Raw genomic sequence first — 18,356 nt, forward strand, 5'->3', positions numbered from 1 at the left:
AAATAAAAAAATAGATCAGTGAAACAGAATAGACATACAATAAATAATAGTAAAAGACTAGAGTAATTTTGTGTTTGACAAAAGTAAAGAATCAAGCTTTGGGGATAAGAAGTTACTATTCAGTAAAGATTATTGGGAAACCTAGAAAAGCCTAGCTTACCAAGGTGAGATCAAAATGGATACAAGACCTAGACATAAAGGGAGAAAGCATAAGCAAATTAGAAAATCAGGGAATATGTTATCTATCAGATTTATGGGTAGAAGAAGAATTTCTTTTTTTTCTTTTTCTTTTTTTTCCCAAAAACCTTACCTTCCATCTTGGAGTCAATACTGTGCATTGGCTCCAAGGCAGAAGAGTGGTAAGGGTAGGCAATGGGGATTAAGTGACTTGCCCAGGATCACACAGCTGGGAAGTGTCTGAGGTCAGATTTGATCCCAGGTCCTCCTGACTCCAGGTCTGATGCTCTATCCATTGTGCTACCTAGCTATACCCATCACTTACTTTTCCCCAAATACACAGTTTTTGCTTTCCTTCTTTTTAGCTGTTGCTAAGGCCATATTGGGGCTGCTAGGTGGTTCAGTGGATAGAGAACTGAGCCTGGAGTCGAGAAGATCTCAGTTCAAATCCAGCCTCAGACACTTTGCTAACTAGGTGACCTCGGGCATGTCACTTAGCACCATTTGCCTCAGTTCCTCATCTGTAAAATGGGGACCCACTGGAGAGGGAAATGACAAACCACTTCAGTATCTAAGAAATGTATGCCAAGAAAACCTACATTGACCGTGGGGTCAATGTAGAGTTGGACACAACTGAACAACAGCAAGGCTTCTTGTCTTGACTGGAATAGTTTTCCTTTCTATTTCTAACAAAACTTGATCCATCTTTCAAGTCCCATCTCAAATACTATCTCTTTCATGAGCCTTCCCTGCTCTTCTAATGGAAGATTACATTTATTTTTTATTCATATCATTACACTTTATATCATTTTTATGTTTATATCATTACACTTAATTTGTAACTTTCCCTGTTGGACTTCCAATCTTCTCACTGCTCCCTGCCCCTCTCTCCCTTTGTACTGTGCCTTCCAATGATATTGGCCTTCTTGTTGTCCCTCACACAAAACACTCCATCTCCTGACTCCTGGCATTTTCTCCCAGCTGTACCCCACATTTAGAATGTTCTCTCTCTTCCTCTCCATCTCCTGGCCTCCTTGGATTCCTAAAAGTCCCACCTAAAGTCCTATTTTCTTCAAGAAGTCTTTCTCATTCCCCTTCCATGTGATGCCCTCTCCTCAGTCATTATCTCTAGTTTATCCTGTATTTATCTTGTTTGAATATGGTTCCTGCATGCTGTCTCACCACTTAGGTTGGGAGTTCCTTGAGAGCAGGGACTGCCTTTTGCCTTTCTCTGCATCCCCAGTACACAGTGCCTGGAGCACAGTAGGCACTTAATAAATGCTGATTTCCCTAAGGAGTCCTATTCTCTTTTGTACTGATTTTGTTAGTGTGCCTACCTCCCTAGCTAGATGCCATGTTCCCTGAAGGCAGGAGTCATGACTTCATTATCTTTATATCCTCAAGCATCCAGGCTGTATCTCAGTAGTAAACAGTGCAGGAATTAACACTATGCAAAGGAGGCAATCGCCTTGGGTACAACACACAGAAAGAACAGGGGAGACACCCTTGAACATGACTTTTAATAAATATGGATGATTTTAGTACTGGTAAATTCTATTTTCCATAGCCCATAGGTATCAATTTCATGCTATGGTAAAGGCTTAAAGCCTCCAGTGGACAGTAACAGAGGGCTGCAATTTTAAAATTTGCCCAGGGCATACAAACACTGAATCCTGACTTTATCCAAAGATCTCACTACTGTCCAAGTAATTTTTACATGACAGGGGAAAGCCCATGCAGTTGATGAGTGTATGTAGGGAAGGGGCGATTCTCTTCCCAAACCATCCTCCGATTCTGCCAACCCTAACCCTAACCCTAAAGAGAGAGGGGAAACAAAGCAAAAAGGAAGGTAATGGTGAGCATTTTCAGTCACACAGAAAGAATAGAATGACAGGAAAGTTGTACACAGAACTAAAAGGCACTCCCACACCCATCTCTTTTAGCCTTGATTATAGAATCATAAATTCAGAGTAAAATGGGCCATTAGAGCTGGTCTTATCCAACCCTTCAGGAAACTGAGGCCCAGAGACAATAATCTACTAATTCAAGTTCACTTGGGGAATAAATTTGGTTCATAAATTTAAAATACGAATCATAATATTCCATCACCATCATATACCACAATTTGTTCAGCCATTCCCCAATCAAGGGATACCCCCCTTGTTTCCCAATTTTTTTGCCACCACAAAAAATGCAACTATAAATATTTTTGTACAAACATTTTTTTAAATCTTTTTGGGGGACTTTACAATTATTTGTACATTTGATCCTCACAACAACCCTGGGAGGTAAGATCAATTGTTATGCCTATTTTCCAGATGAAGAAACTGAGCCAAACAGGGTTAAATGACTTGCCCATGGTTGTATAAGGCTAGATTTAAATTTAGGTCTTCCTGACTCCAGGTCCCACTTTCTGTCCATTGTACCACTCAGGGACACAGGTCGTTTAGGTCGACCTGCTCATTTTACAACTGAAGAAACTGAGACTCAAGAGAGGTTAAGTACCTTTCTGTTCTTCCAGGTAGTATTATGAACAGTTATACTTCCTCACATACTTCCTAGCTGTGTGACCTGGGTGAGTCACTTAACCTCTGATGGCCTGACAAAAGGATCTGCAAGAAAAGGAAATGGCAGACCTCTTGAGGATCCTTGCCAAGAAAACCCCATGGCTAGTGATGGTCCTTTTCTTTGTGCCCTCCTAGTTTAGCTTGGTGTCTGGCATATAGTCAGCCCTCTAAATAAAATGCTGGTTGGTTAATTAACTAGCTGACTTGTCCAAGGTCTCCTACTGCCCCCACAAGCTTGTAGAGGATTTTTCTTCTTTGGTGACTTCTGACAGTTACTGCTGGGCTGGTGGTGAGGCTGGAGTTGGGAGAGAGTTTCTTGGTTTCCCACAGGCCCCAGACACCGACATTACTGAGTTCCCATACTTTCAACCACTCAATCACAAGGAGTTAATTCTGAGCCCCAGGAGAGCTCTCGAGCTGGGGTCCTTCAGTACAACAGGGATGCTCCGCTGCCATGGGGCCCCCAGAATTATCAAGCTTGTGTGTAAGTATGTTCAACATCCCTCAAACTCCAAAGAGGCCAAAGTCCCTTCCTCCTCCCCCAGTCTTTCTGAGCCAGAGAACATTGTCTGGGGGCAGCAGAGCAGACACTGGAGCAATAAGGTTAACCCTTTCAGGTGAGCACTGAGTATCTACAATGTTGAAAACAGCACGCCCATGCTGCCTGTGCAGATATAGAAAAGCAATGCTGGGTCTCTTTCTGTGCCTGGTTTCCCCACCTGTATAGTAGAGATAATGATAATCCTCATATGCCCCCTGATCTATGTCATTAGATTAATTTAGTAACTTCCAAAAAGCTTCTCAGCCCACTGAGCAGTTTTGGGCTTTTTTTTTCCCTTAAAGGCTATTCAGAGTTTATTAGTTTTCACTGAGCAGAAAGCAAACACAATTACTGTGACTGTCCAAAAGCACGTAGGTGACTTAAGAGGAAAAACTGTGGTTTTTATCTGCTTAATTTTGGACTAGGAGATCCCAGGAGATCACTTCTAGTTCCATAAAAAGATAGGATAATAAATTTCAAGGTAGAAGGCACCTTAGAGGCCATTTTAGTCTATCTTGCCTTATTTGACAGTTGAAGCCATTGAGGCTGAAAGAGATTAGTTAACTCGCCTAGGGTACCATAACTGTCTGAAGCAGGATTTGAATTTCTGATTCCAAGGCCAGCCCTCTGCCCATTGAGCAGCCTAGCTAAAATCCTATGATTTTGTGACTGATATTTTATTTTTGCTTCCCTTAAAACTGTAACCCAGGCTTCTGAGGCATGGCAGTCCCAGAATACATAACACAAATATTTGGGGTCAAAACTCTGGAAGGCTGTGTGGGTAGGTGACTAGAATGGGTCAGGAACTTTCTGGGAAGAAGGGAAGAAGAGTTAAAAACAAACACAACTACTTCCATAAATAGCCAGCCTCATGGACTGAGTGGAAAGGGGAAGACCAGAGGACAGAATTGGGGGTGGGTAGGAAATGGGTTCTAATTTCTAGAAATGTTTAGGAGTGAGTAGGAACAAAGATCGTGCTATAGTACACACTGTAGTCTGTTTCTGGTTTCTTCATAGCCTCCTTAGATAGGTCATAGATGATTGTGTTGTGGGAGACCTGGGACTTTCCTGGTACATTCTGGGGGTTTCAAATGGATGACTCAATTCCTCAAAGAACAAACTTGTCCATCAATGACTTGGGTTTGAGGTGGGGAAACTGAGGCAGTGGGAGCAGAGATTTGGGACTAGAAGGCACCTTGAATGTCACCTAGTCCACTCCCTGCATTTGACAGATGAAGACATTTAGACCCAGAGAGATAAAAAGTCTCTAGAGTCATGCCAGTCATGCAAGTGCTACATGACAGCCAGGGTTCCAGATCCTCTGACTTGGTTGTTGTTGTTTGGTTATTTTCAGTTGTATCTGATCTCATTTGGGATTTTCTTGGCAAAGATGTTCAAGTAGTTTGCCATTTCCTTCTCCAGCTCATTTTACAGATGAGAAAACTGAGGCAAACAGGGTAAAGTGCCTTGCCCAGGGCCACACAACTAGTAAATATCTGAGGACTGAGTTTGATATCAAAGGACCTGGGCTTGAATTCTGGTTCTTCTACTGTGTTCCCTTAGATAAGGCAATCTCTCTGGGTCTCTCTCTTCTCCATAACAGAATGAAAGATTTGGCCTATGACTTCTAAGATTCTTTCCATCTTTAAATCTATGACACCACAATTCTCTGATTTTAGTAGCAGTACTAGTAAAATATATAAGAACCTCTTTATGCAGTGTTTTAAGGTTCATCAAGCACTTTACAGTCAAGATCTCTCTCAAGACAACCTTCTGAGGTAAATAAGGCAAGTGTTATTATTATTATTATTATTATTATTATCATCATCATCATTATTATTATTTTAAACTCTGACTTTCTGTCTTAGTAACATCTCTAGGACAGAGTTCCCCTCTGTCTAGAGCTAGACAAACAGGGTTAGATGGCTTGTCCTGGGTCACATAACTAGAAGCATGAGGCCATATTTTAAGCCAGGTCCTCCCAACTCCAAGCCTGGCTGTCTATCCGCTGTGCCACCCAGCTGCCCTTATAATGCCAGGATCATTATGTCCATTTTGCAGTGAGGAAAAATTTGAGACCTGGCTCATTTACCTGCAAGAAGTATCTCCTCCACATATCTCTTCTCTCCCTGCAGTGCTTGGCTAGGGAAGTTTACAAGGGTTGGGGTGAGGCTACTGACACCAAAATGTTATCTTTGCACTAAATCATACACCCAGAAGACTGTAATGGATTCCTTGAGGCCCTTTGGTCCAAGCAGCAGGGCATTTAACCTATCTTTGGTAGATTGATGGCTCTTTTGTTTCTAAAGCCCTTCTCAAGGGAAAGAGTCTAAGTTCTAACTATTTCGTGAAAATCAAATGTGTTTTCTTAGTAGGCTGGGTTTGTTTGTTTGTTTTTTGAACTGAGATAGATATCTACTTAGTCAACTGAAAAAGTGAAGTCAGAATCTAAATATACATACCCACACACACACATATATATATAAATGATAAAAATTAAAACAAAAAATCAGTATTTAAAGAAAATTCTGTACAAACAGAATGTTCAGATATAGTCATAAGTCTCCTACATGGCCCACAAGTCTCCTATCCTTTAAAAAAATGTTTTTTTATCTTGTTTTTATATCACTTTTATTTCTAAATGCATGCTTCTCCCTTCCCTACCCATCACGCTACTCATTTCAAAATATAAGAAAAGAAGAAAAATGTTCATCAAAACCAATCAGCATCAACTGAATCTGACAGTAAATGCTATTTTTCATTCCCATAATCCCCCATTTTTACAGAGAAAAAAGGAAGATATATTTTCTCATTTCTTCTTTGCAGAAAGTATGGCATAGGGGCAGCTGGGTAGCTCAGTGGATTGAGAGCCAGGCCTAGAGACAGGATGTCCTAGGTCCAAATCTGGCCTCAGATACTTCCTAGCTATGTCACCCTGGGCAAGTCATTTAACCTCCATTGCCTAGCCCTTATCACTCTTCTACCTTACAAAAGGTAAGGATTTATTTTTTAAAAAAAACAAAGGATGGCATAGTGAAAAGTGTGCTGCATTTTGAGCCAGTGGACCTGAGTTTGCATCATGGCTCTAAAAGAGTCCCTGAGAATCATTTCCTTTCACTGGTTCTCAGTTTCCTATCTTATGAATGAAAGATCCAATGATCTTGAAGGTTCTTTATCTATGATTCTAAGACAAGCTTGGTAATTATAATTACATAGCATTTAACTTAAAAATTTTTTAATTAATTATTTGTTACATTAAAATTCCCAGGCATTTCCCTCTCTCCCTCCTTTCTCTGTATTACTGAAGGCATCATTTGACAAAAAGATGTATGCATATTTAAAATTATGTCTTGCTTATTCCTATTTATCAGTTCTTTCTCTGGAAGTTGACATACATAAGTTATTCTTCAAACAAAATTCCCGTTGCTGTATGTACTAAAATATGTGGAGCACTTTGTCAAATTTATAAGAATATGAGTAATTCCCCTATTGATAAATGGTCAAGAGGTATGAACAGACCATTTTGGGATGAAGAAATCAAAGCTCTATATAACCATATGAAAAAAAGTATTCTGCATCATCGATTAAAGAAATTCAAATCACAGCATTCAGTATTGACTTTTACTGTGATTTTTTTTCCATTTGCATTATTAGTCTATGTATGTCATCCTATGCTTCTCTGCCTTCTTGATATTCATAATTTCTTACAACAGTCATATTCTATTACATTCTTGTACCACAATTTGTTAAGCTATTCAATCTTTGATCATCTCTTTTGTTTTCAATTTTGCAAATAAATATTTTGATGGATATGGTACTAATCTCTCTAATTTGACTCCCTAAGGGTATATGCTTAGCACTGAGATCTCTAGCTCAAAAGGTATGGACATGTTAGTTGCTTTCTTTGAGCAATTCTAAATTCCTTCCTCCTTCAAGATGTCTTCCCAGATTTTGGCCTTCCCCTCCATTGGCTCTCAGCTCTAAATATTCTTTCCTTCTTGCAATTTTCTTAACACACTTTGTCTGGATCTCTCCTTTGCTCTTTTCAATTCCTCTTTTGAGCATGCTTAAAAGCGTCCATGTTGGACCCCCATCATTAAATCACAAACTCCATGGAAGCAGGGGTTATGTTGTTTTTCATCTTTGATCCCCAAGGCCCAGCAATACCAGGTGCTTTTTTTTATATTTTTGTTGCAACTAATTGAATTGTTCTCTGGGCAAGAAGATGCTGCCACAGTAGCTGGGAACTGTGTAAGTGGGTGAAGGAGGAAATAAAGCATTTCTGATGTGAGGAATTTCAGAAGTGCCGATGCAGTGTGACCTGAGACACAAGGAAGATGGCTGAGCTAACCAAGAAGAGATCTCAACCAAGATGGGTTGGATATGGGGCAGCTGGATGGCTCAGTGGATTAAAAGCCAAGTCTAGAGACAGGAGCTTCTGGGTTCAACTTTGGCCTCAGACCCTTCCAAGCTATATGACCCTGAACAGGTCCCTTGATCCCATTGCCTAGCCCTTACTGCTCTTCTGCCTTGGAACCAATACTTAGAGTTTTTTGGTTTTTTTTTAAGTTGAATTAAGGACTACTTTAGATGGCACTGAAATTTGTGCTTGAAGACATTAGTGGGGGACTGACTTGTGAACATGTCCGTTTTTGTGTGTTAACAAGGAAATAGAATCCTAGGTGCTTGTTACCTTCCGTGTTGGCCTAAGAAGAGGATAAGTATCAATCCTGAACTTGGATACATGTACTCCCAGCCCTAACAACTTCTTGAGGTGATTAGTACAAATACCCCCACTTTTCAGATGAAGAAACTGAATCTCAGAGAGATCAAGTGATTTGTCAAAGATTCTGTGTCTAGGAAGTAGCACGGCCAAGTCTTGCAAGAGTCCAGGTCTTCTAATTCCAAGCCAATGTTCTATCCTTTGTGGTAAAAACTGCCTCTCCATGTGTTCAGAAAGATAAATCACCTTGTTTCCTCTGTGTGTGTGTGTGTGTGTGTGTGTGTGTGCGTGTGTGTGCTCTTATCTCGCTCCTATGTTCTGAAATATTGATCTTATTTGTTTCTGACACCTTGAACCAGGTGGGAAAGCAGTAATTGATGGGTGTTTATTCTTTCTGCCACACTCACCTTCTTTCCTCACCATCTGGTTTCCTCCCACCAACCCATGCTAGCAAAGATGAGTCTAGAATATTATAGCCTGCTCTTAGGATCAAATATCCAGAGCTGAAAGGGACCCTCAGAGTCCTCCTGGTCCAATCCCCTTCTGGGACTCTGCAACTCCCAAGCCTGGTCCCCTTGACATTGGACCACACCACCTTTCCCTATGACACTATCCCTTCTCTTCTAAGTTATATTATAAATCTTATCAAGAAATCAATAAAACCTCAGTGGATAGAGGTGTTGATTAGGGGAGAGAGGGAGGGAGTGAAGCCAATGCCTGAGGGTTGCTCACTTCTTATTAGGAAGACAAATTTGTCAGTGCAGGAGATGAAGGATAAGGAGAAGCTGCAGGGGATTTGTTTGGAAGACACTATAAGGAGAAAACTGAAGGTCAGGAAGAGGGTAAGAAGACCACTCAGGAAAATCACTCATCTCCCCCTCTGAGCCACTGTAGATCTGAACTCAAATTGAGCCTTTGGGATGAACTAGACTGAATGAATAGACCTCTCCAGCTGCAAAGGCTCTTGGGGGCTCATTTTCCACACAGAGTGAGATCTGCTGTGCTTGACAGATTTGGAGCTTGGGTGGAGGGAGCTCTTGCTTTAAAAGTCCTCTATACAGAAAGATAATTGTCTCCCCTTTCCAGACTTGAACCATTCTCTTTACTACTGCCAGCTTTTCAGCAATGTCATGATTAGAGTGAAGAATAAATGTCGTGGTCCATATGCATTTGAATTCTCACTCTTCAAAGTTATAATAATGTAAAATGTGGTCATTGGTCCCAGCCCCACAGAAATGGGCTATGCAGATTCCAATTACTGCCAGTATTCCATAGAGTTCTTTATCAGCACTAATCAGGACCTAGTTGTAATGAATGTGCACTATCTAATGTAGCTCTATTTCTCTGCGTTACCCTTGGTAAATCTCTCTCAGAAGAAGACAGAGGCTCACACAGGATGCTCCCCATGGAACATACTTAGAATGTGTCTCCATCGACGCAGACACATTTTGTTAAGAAAGTGACTGAAATGTCTATACTTTTTGACAGAAAGACTTCAGTGTTAGGCATATGTCTCACAGGAGATCAAAGTCAGAAATAAAGGTGACATATACTCCAAATATTAACTTTCTGTGATAGCAAAGAACTGGAAACAAAATTGTCTATTGATTGCGATATGGCTAAGGAAATTGTGGTCTGTGAATATGTTGCTGCAGATGATGAATTTGAAGAATTCAAAGACTCACAGGAAGATCTATATGAACTAATGAAGAATGAAATAAGCAGAACCAGTAAACCAATGTACACAGTGGCTGTGTATAATAATGTAAATGTAAAAAACAATAAAAAGAGCAATAAAAATGTTACCAAAGCCTTTCTTTTAATGACTAGACTTTTCCCTGAATAAGAAAGAAAGAATGTAGCTTCTTCCTAGAAGAGTGGTATTCTGGATATGGAAAATTGCAGAGACTATCAGACTTTCTAGATATGTTGGCTGGTTCTACTATATTGGTTTCTACTATATTTACTAATTCTTTCCTTACTTCTTTCCTCTGTCCCTCTCTCCCTTCCTCCCTTAATTCCTTCTTTCCCTTCCTCCCTCCCTCCTTCCTTCCCTTCCTTCCTTCTTTCCTTCCTTCTTCATTACTTCTTTCCTCTTCTTTCCTCCCTTTTTCCTTCCCCTCTTCCTTCCTTCTTTCCTTTCTCCTCTTCATTCCTTCTTTTCCTTCCTTCTTTCTGTCCTCCCTCCCTCTTTACTTCCTTTGCCCCTTCCTCCTTCCTTTTCTTCCCTCCTTCCAACAAGAGGTAGCTAACTGGATTGGGAAGAGGGGTGAATATATTAAAATGAAGATAATATAGAAAAAATTATCAGTATAAATTAAAATTTGACAACAAAAAAGAATATTTTTATGTATCTATCCAGGATGAAAACATGTTGGAAAAAGAAAAGGGGAGATGTCTTCTGGGCACTCATCCTTAATAACCCCAGGTAATTTTCCCATGTGTCTCTTGTCTCTAAAAGGACTAAGCAAAGGAACATTTTCAGTGTCCTGGAAGGCCAATGAAATTAAGTAGGCATCCCTTCAAATCCCTCAAAGGACTTTGAATTTTGTTTAAGAAAGTTTGGTAGTTGGGGGGCTTTTAAGAGAGGACTAGGGATTAGTACAAGGCTAAAGAATCAATTTCCCCAAAGAACAAAGGAATAAAAAATACCCAAGCCCAGGCCAGTTTTTTCAGTCTCTGATGCTGAGCAGTTAATAAAAAGTTCCCATTCCCCCACTCTATCCAGTTCTACCTTAACTTACCTGACACAAAGGCCACTTTTTCCTTTAAGATAGGGAGGACGTCAGCAGCTTTCAAACCATCATTTCGAAAAGAACCTGTAGAACATGGAAGTCAGTAAGTAAGGGTCAAATAGACAAGAGGACCAGACCTCAGCCCCAACCATGTTCCCACCCTCACTCCATCCCCATCTCCATCAAAGAAGAGAAAGGCATGCCTCACTGCTCCCTGATAGATGAGTCTGATCCAATCCAGCAAGCATTTATTAAGTGTCCATCAGGTGCAAAATGTGGTACTAGGCACTAAGGATACAAGGACAAAGGGGGGAAAGTTCCTCCCCCCAGGAAGCTTACACTCTTCCCTATAGATATAGCATGTAAATATAAAAACACATGTACAATGACTTGAAGTGAAGGGAGGAAATGCAGACGACAAGAGGATGAAAGAAATGTCTGAGCTGAGTCTGGAAAGGAAGCTAGGAACTGTAAGAGGCAGGCAGATAGAGGAGGCCTGCCAATATGGAGGATTGGTTGGGGCCTGGGACGAAGTTCAAAGTTCTGGAAAAAGGAAGTACATCACTTTGGCCTGAAGGAAGAGTCCATGAAGGAAAGTAATATACAATGAGACTAGAGAGGGAGACTGAAGCCAGACAGTGAGGGACTTTAAATGTAAACTGAGGACTTTGTACATTAATCTGAAGGAAATAGGGAGCCAAGGGAAGTTCTCAAATAGGAGAGTGATCCACTTAAATGCATACTTCAGGAGATTATTTTGGCGGCTCCCTGAAGCATGGATTTTAGCCAGCATGGAGGTCGATTAGGAGGCTACTGTAATAATCTAAGCAAGAAAAGATAAGGGCCTAAAAAAGAAACTAAAATCATGCCAAGCCAAAGGTAAGAGTTTCCAAGGACTCAAGCCACTGCTGTTCTTCCTTTTGCTCCTAAAAGATTAAAAATATGTCTGTCTCTCACATCCTCACTCTTTTATTCTCATGCTTTAATTTTCTGTCTTTAGCTCTCTGTTTCTTTCTATCTCTCTGTCTTTCATATTATCTTTATCTCTTACTCTATTTCTATCTCTCTTTCAATGAGTCTGTCTCTCTATTTCTTTCTATCTCTTTCTCTGTCTTTCTTATTCTATCTCTATCTCTCTCTTTCAAAAAGTGTCTGTCTCTCTCTCTCTCATACACACACACACACCACTTGTCTCTGCAGAAGTCCAGCCCTGATGATCAGTGTAGAAAGATAACCTTCTGAACCCAAAGTTCCAAGCATTTCCATCTCCCTTTTCCATGTACGGCACTACAACTGATGGCTGACATTTTTCAGGTTCATAAAATAAAGTACAAAGAGCCATTAATAGCCCAATCCAGCACAGAATGGGTTAGATGCTAAGAAAAGGCCTGAACTCCATTTCTCCTCCTTAATCATCCCTGGCATCTACTCCTCCTTTTTCATCATAATCATTATTTAGCAATGAGTAATAAGGTGGGTTTTTTTAATGTTGGTAAAGACCTCCACAGAAATTCTTCAGCCTCCCACAATAATCTACTGAGAAGTTTGTAATCACCTTCACAGTTGGGAAGTTCCTTCTGAGACCTAATCGAATTCTTATTGGGAGCCTGGAGACAGGGGCACTGGACCCCAAGGGGAGTGAGAAATGAAAGAAGAAAACAGCAGCCTTTGGGTTGAAAGGGCAGGAGCCCAACCCAGTGCCAGATGTGTGGGATGAGAAGAACCATAGCATCAGAAGCAGAGAACTCCAGGCCAGCACCATGGCCCCCAGATCCATTAATTAACATGCTTTTGCAATTATAGTCCTGATCAACTCCCTTGGAATCCCATCCCCTCCTGATTCCTTCCTGATATTCATCGCTTGTTTCTCTTTGAAACATGACACAGATGGGCCCCAGGAAGCACAGCATCTTTCCTATCGGCCTCAGTGGGATAGAGGCAGGAAGATCACAGAGTTTGTGGCCTCTGCCTGACATCTATCTCCTCACTTCCTGCCTCCTCCCTTAGGGACTAGCTTATAATCTGCAGGGGAGGGTGGGGACTGGGGGGGACCAAGCAGCATTGTGTTTATAGCTAGAAAAATCCTTAGCATCATCTAATCAAGTCCTCTCAATTTACTGATGAGAAAACTAAGGAATCATAGAAGTAAGAAGACTCTTTCAAGGTCACAAAAGGAAGCAAGTAGGAGAGAATGGATCAAACCCAGGTTTCGGTTTCCCAAATCTGGAGTTCTTGCTATTACACCAAGTTACTGTTCGGGATAAAGTGTATAATCCTAATCCCAGGACTGAATTAATGTAGAGGTCACTATTCGCTAGAATAGAATGGCATAACTTCAAAAAGTAAAAGCTAGCAATTATAGAGTGCCTACAATATGCTAGGTCCTGCATGAAGCACTTTACCTTTATTATCACATTTGCTCCTCACAATAACCATGGGACGTAGGTGCTATTATTGTTCCCATTTTAGAGTTGAGAACAGAGGCAAATTGAGGTTCGGTGACTTGCCCCAAGTGGCATAGCTAGTAATAAGGATAAAAATAATAATGATGATGATAGCTAACATTTATATAGCACCTACTATGTGTGCCTCTGCTAAATGCTCTGCAATTATTATATCATTTGTCTTTCACAACAACCCTGAGAAGTAGGCACTATGTCATCCCCATTTTACAGTTGAGGAAATGGAGGCAAATATTAGTTAAATTGACTTGCCTAATTATATCTGAGCTAATATATTTCTGAGACTGGATTTGGGCTCAGGACCTCCTGACCCCAGCTCTGTACTCCAGGAAATTCACAGAATCATAAAATCTCACACTTGGAAGGGACCTCAGAAGTCAGCTAGTCCAACGTCCCTACCTGATTTAGAAAAAAATAATCTATAGGGTATCCCTATCAAATGACTATTATCCTCCATATGAAGACATCTAGTGATGGAGAATTCTCTATTTCCACAGACTGCACCCATTGCACTTCGGGACAACACTCATTATTAGAAGTTGGGTTTCCTGCTCACCCCAACATCAAGACTAAGACTTCCTATTTGAAACTTCTACCCTCTACTTTTCCTTCTGGTCTCTGGAGCCATTGTCTTCATTTGAAGGTTTACACACACACACACACACACACACACACACACACACACACACACACACACACACACTGACCTAACTAAATGACTATTTAAATTTAATTTAAATTGAAAGGCTTAAAATGACCAACTCTTTCAATCAGTCTTTGTATGGCACAGTTTTGAACCCCTATTCCCTCCTGATTGACCTTCTCTGGATACAACCTATTAAAGACAACACAGCAATGTGGATATCTCCTCGAATCAAGCTGCTAAAATTGGGGAAAGAACTCTGTCCCTCCTTACCTTAAAGACCTTAAGTTCTATCAATATTCCCTCCAGAACCTTCCCCCTAGAGAAGGGATGCCAGTAGAACCAATACTTTTCTCGAAACAGATGAACCATGATTGCCCAAAGCTGACTAATTTCAAAGCTGAGGGTGCCACGTTCCTTTAGTAGAGTCAAAAATTACTTCAATTTTCTTTTCTTTTCTTAAAGCCTTTACCTTTCTGTCTTAGAATTGATACTATGTATTATTAGCCCATAGGCAGAAGAGCAATAAGAGCTGGGTAACTTGGGTTAAGTGACTTGCCCAGGGCCACACAGCTAAGAAGTGTCTGAGGCCACATTTTGAACCTTGGGACCTCCCATCTCCAGGCCTGGCTCTCTATCCACTGAGCTACTTAGCTGTCCAATTACCATAATTTTCAGCCAATAAGTCAGCAAACATTTATCAAGCTTCTACTTTGCACCAACTACTATGTTCAATGCTGGGGCTCCAAGGAAAAAAAAACCAGATGAGGCAATTGTTGCCCTCAAGAGACTTATATTCTCCTGGAAGAAATTATATTTACACATATAAATATATACAAAGATATATACAGAGTTTTAAAAACAAAGCAACCTGCTCAGGGCTGAATGGGAGAAGAGACTAGCAACTGGGAATTGGGTAAAAATAACTGCCAAGGAAATTGGTCTAAACTTCATTCAATTTTCTGTACATAACCTAAGTAAGGCTGAGCCAAGATGAGTACTTTTTCCACTCTGCCACAGGCCTGCCTAGATTGTGGGTGAGGCGTGCCAGTGTACCCCACGGAAGCATTCCCAATGGCTTTTCCTCTTTTTCACCAGATAAGGCCCAATGGCAATGCTCCCCCAGGGGATGCCAAATATGCCAGACTTTTTTGCACAATCCTTCCTTTTATATGCCTCTGTCTGTAGCTCTCCAGGGTAGCTCTCCTGTATCCAGATTCCAAGGTTGTCCACTCTCCTGAGCAAATGAGTCAATTAGCATGTGTTAAGTACTTACTATGTTCTTGGGTTGGGACATCAAGGTGGCTCAATGAAAAGAGTCCCAGGCCTTGTAGTCCCAAAGACTCTTCCCGAGTTCAAATCTGGCCTCAGATACTTCCTAGCTCTGTGTCCCTAGGTAAGTCACCTAACCCTGTTTGCCTCTGTTTTCTCATCTGTAAAATGAGCTAGAGAAGGAAAGGGCAAATCATTTCAATATTTTTGCCAAGAAAAACCCAAATGGGATTGTGAAAAGTTGGACACTACTGAAATGACTGAACAACAAGAACGAATGTTTTGGGCCCTGTGCATCCCGTAGACTCTTACATTTCTCAAGATGCCTTACCTTTAATTTCCTAGAAACCTTATTGCTTAGAACATCCTAAAGCAGATCAGGAAAAGAAACCTCCTCTTCGCTACTGGTGGTTCTATCAAAGCTAAGAGAGGGAATGGTGATTCAATCCCAGGAAATATCTTGGAGGTAAATCTTGAGCAAGGTAAGGAAATTCCATTTAGGGATAAAGACATTCCTTGTCGGTTACCAGAATTCTCCTGGCCTAATCTTCTCCAAGTTCAAAGACTTGCCTGTTCTTCTGATAGCCCCTGGGGAGGGTGAGGAAGGGAAAGGCTGCTAAGCAGGAGCATAAATGTGAAAAAAAAAGTGGAGCCATGAGCAAATGTGAGAATCTGGACCAGAAATAAATGGAAGGAGACGTTAATTATGGGCTGGAGAGGGGAGAAGAATATAGGCTGTGAAGAAGTCTCAAAGCCAACTAGTAAAAGTTTGGCTCTGAAATAAGTCTGAACCACTACAGGCTTCTGACAGGATGCCAACTGGCTACAAATGGTTAAGTTCTGGGTGAATCCCAATGTACTCACAAAGTCCTGGACATGGTTCTCCCTCAAGGGGTAATATGAGGCTGTGTTCTCCTTCCCAGGCCAGCCAACACCTGCTCCCCATCAGGTATTATCAACCTCCATCACCTATATGGGCCTGAGGGAAATGAGGCTGCAGGGAGATGCAGTTCTTCAGGCCTTCCCTAGGGCAAACCTAATTAAGAGACCTCCCTCATTTCTCCATTCCTTACTCCTCCTAAGGGCTCCACACTGACAATTTAGCTGGGGTAAAATGGCTTTTCCCAAACATCCAGTTCAAACTCCAACAAGGAATTCAGACCAGACAATGAAAAATCAAGTTTAATTGGAGGCCATCCATAGGTTTCAGTCTGGAGGGCTGGAACATACTCTAGATGTTGCTAGCCTCCTTCAAAAGTTGTCATTTCCTTTGAGAAGCCTTTCCTGATCCCTTTGGTTGTTGGTATTCTCCTTCCTCATCAAATTATCAGGTATTTGTTTGTTTGCCTACATGCTAAGTTTGTATCCCTCCAGTAAAATGTAAGCTCCTTAAGGGCAGAAACTGGTTTTCATTTTTGTCTTTGTGTCTTCAATGTTCCATTGTTTTCAGTCACATCCAACTCTTTGGGACCACATTTGGGGCTTTCTCACCAAAGATACTGGAGTGGTTTGCCTTTTTCTTCCCCAGCTTATTTTATAGATGAGGAAACTGAGGCAAACTGGCTTCCCCAGCTAATAAGTGTCTGAGGCCTGACTTGAACTCATGAAGATGAATCTTCTTGACTCTAGGCCCTGTACACTGTGCCCCCTTTGTATCCTCAGCACCCAGTGAGAGAGGGATGAGGATGGAGATAGGGATAGGTAAAAGGACTAGATCTATGCTTCCATTAATACTGGGGACTCCCAAAGGAGGAAGTTCCCTCTACCTGTACAAATAGGAATCTTCTCTGCAATTAATAGCCTTAAAACAAGGATTCTTATTCTGAAACCCATGAACTTTAAAAAAAGTATTTTGATAGCTGCATTTCAATATAATTTGTTTCCATTGTGATCTTATACATTTTATTTTATATACTTAGAAACATTATTCTGAACAAAGGTCTGTCCATGAGCTTTACCAGACTAGATATATGGATACCAACCAGTTGATTATTGCAATAGTCTAGGCAAGAAGTGATCTGTATTTAAATGATGCTGCTAACTTTCTCCCTTCGTTCCTTTCTTTTTTTAAATTCTTCCTTTTTCTCCTTCTCCCTTTCTTTCTCTCTTTTCTTTTCCCTTCCTTCCTTCCTTTCTCCCTCTCCATATCCACTTCTCCCTTTCTTTCTCTCTTTTTCCTTCTTGCCTTCCTTCCTCTTCATCTCTCTCTTTCCCGCTCTCTCTTTCTTTCTATCTCTTTCTTTTTTTCCTTCTTTCCTTTCTTCTCCTCCTTCTCCTTCCTCCCTCTTTCTCCTTCCTTTTCTCCTTCCCTCCCTCCATCTCCCTTTCCCTTTTAAACTCTTACCTCCTGTTTTAGAATCAATATTGAGTATTGGTTCCAAAGCAGGAGAACAGTAGGGGATAGGCCAGTGGGGTTAAATGACTTGCCCAGGGTCACATTGTTGCTAACTTTTAAAAATAAATATTTCTCCTACAATAGTGTTCATGTTTTTTGTTTCCTTAGAAAATGCATTTAAAATGTTAAACAAACTCTGTCCAATTAATTACTAATTTTGAATTAGCAAAGCATAAAACAAATGCAACGTTGCTCTAATAACAATAGCATGCTTATCTCTTTTCTTTCCCATACACCCCTCTTCTTTTTGTCACTTCTCTGGCTCTATTCCACTCCCCTCAGGAAAGTAGTTCAGAAGACAGTCAAACCTGCCTCTGGCCTCCAGACCTCTAGGAGAACTTTTTAATTTGCTGTTAGGAAAGTAAATGAGTGTCTCTCTCTCTCTCTCTGAGAAAGTCCTGCTCCTTGCCCCAGGGAGCAGCGGAAAGAGCCAAACACCAATTTATCCTAATCCAGAAACTCCAGAACCTCACACTTCAAATCCCATCCATCATTCCCCATTTCTCCCATCACACTATCTAAATGCAGCTTCTCCAGGGAAACTTGCCTGCTTCACTGCTACATCTTTCATTTCTTTGCTCTTTTGCCCCCAATCCTCCCTCTATTCCAAATGATAGTCTAAATGCATTGCTCTAATCAGGCCACTCACCTGCTCACAAACTTTCTTTATCCCTTTCTTGATGAATAAAGTGAAAACTGCTTAGGATGGCATTCAATGCCCTCCACAACTTGGAGCTTCTCTACATTTCCAGCTTTTTCTCTCATTACTCCCCTTCAGAGACTCTTTTGCTCATGCCAAACTAGACAAATTCTCAATCCCCACACAGGTGTCACACGTTTC

General features: G+C 41.0%; 1 protein-coding gene across 1 annotated transcript in view; it reads right to left on the reverse strand.

Moving 5' to 3' along the window:
• The window catches only part of LOC123241539 (kalirin-like), a 685,986-nt gene that overhangs the window by 402,842 nt on the left and 264,788 nt on the right, over positions 1–18,356 (reverse strand). The window contains exon 2 of the mRNA XM_044669162.1: positions 10,753–10,827. Within this exon, the coding sequence (XP_044525097.1) occupies positions 10,753–10,827 (75 nt within the window). The remainder of the gene's footprint in view (positions 1–10,752; positions 10,828–18,356) is intronic.

This window comes from Gracilinanus agilis, chromosome 3 (assembly GCF_016433145.1).
Source record: "Gracilinanus agilis isolate LMUSP501 chromosome 3, AgileGrace, whole genome shotgun sequence".
NCBI classification, from domain to species: domain Eukaryota; kingdom Metazoa; phylum Chordata; class Mammalia; order Didelphimorphia; family Didelphidae; genus Gracilinanus; species Gracilinanus agilis.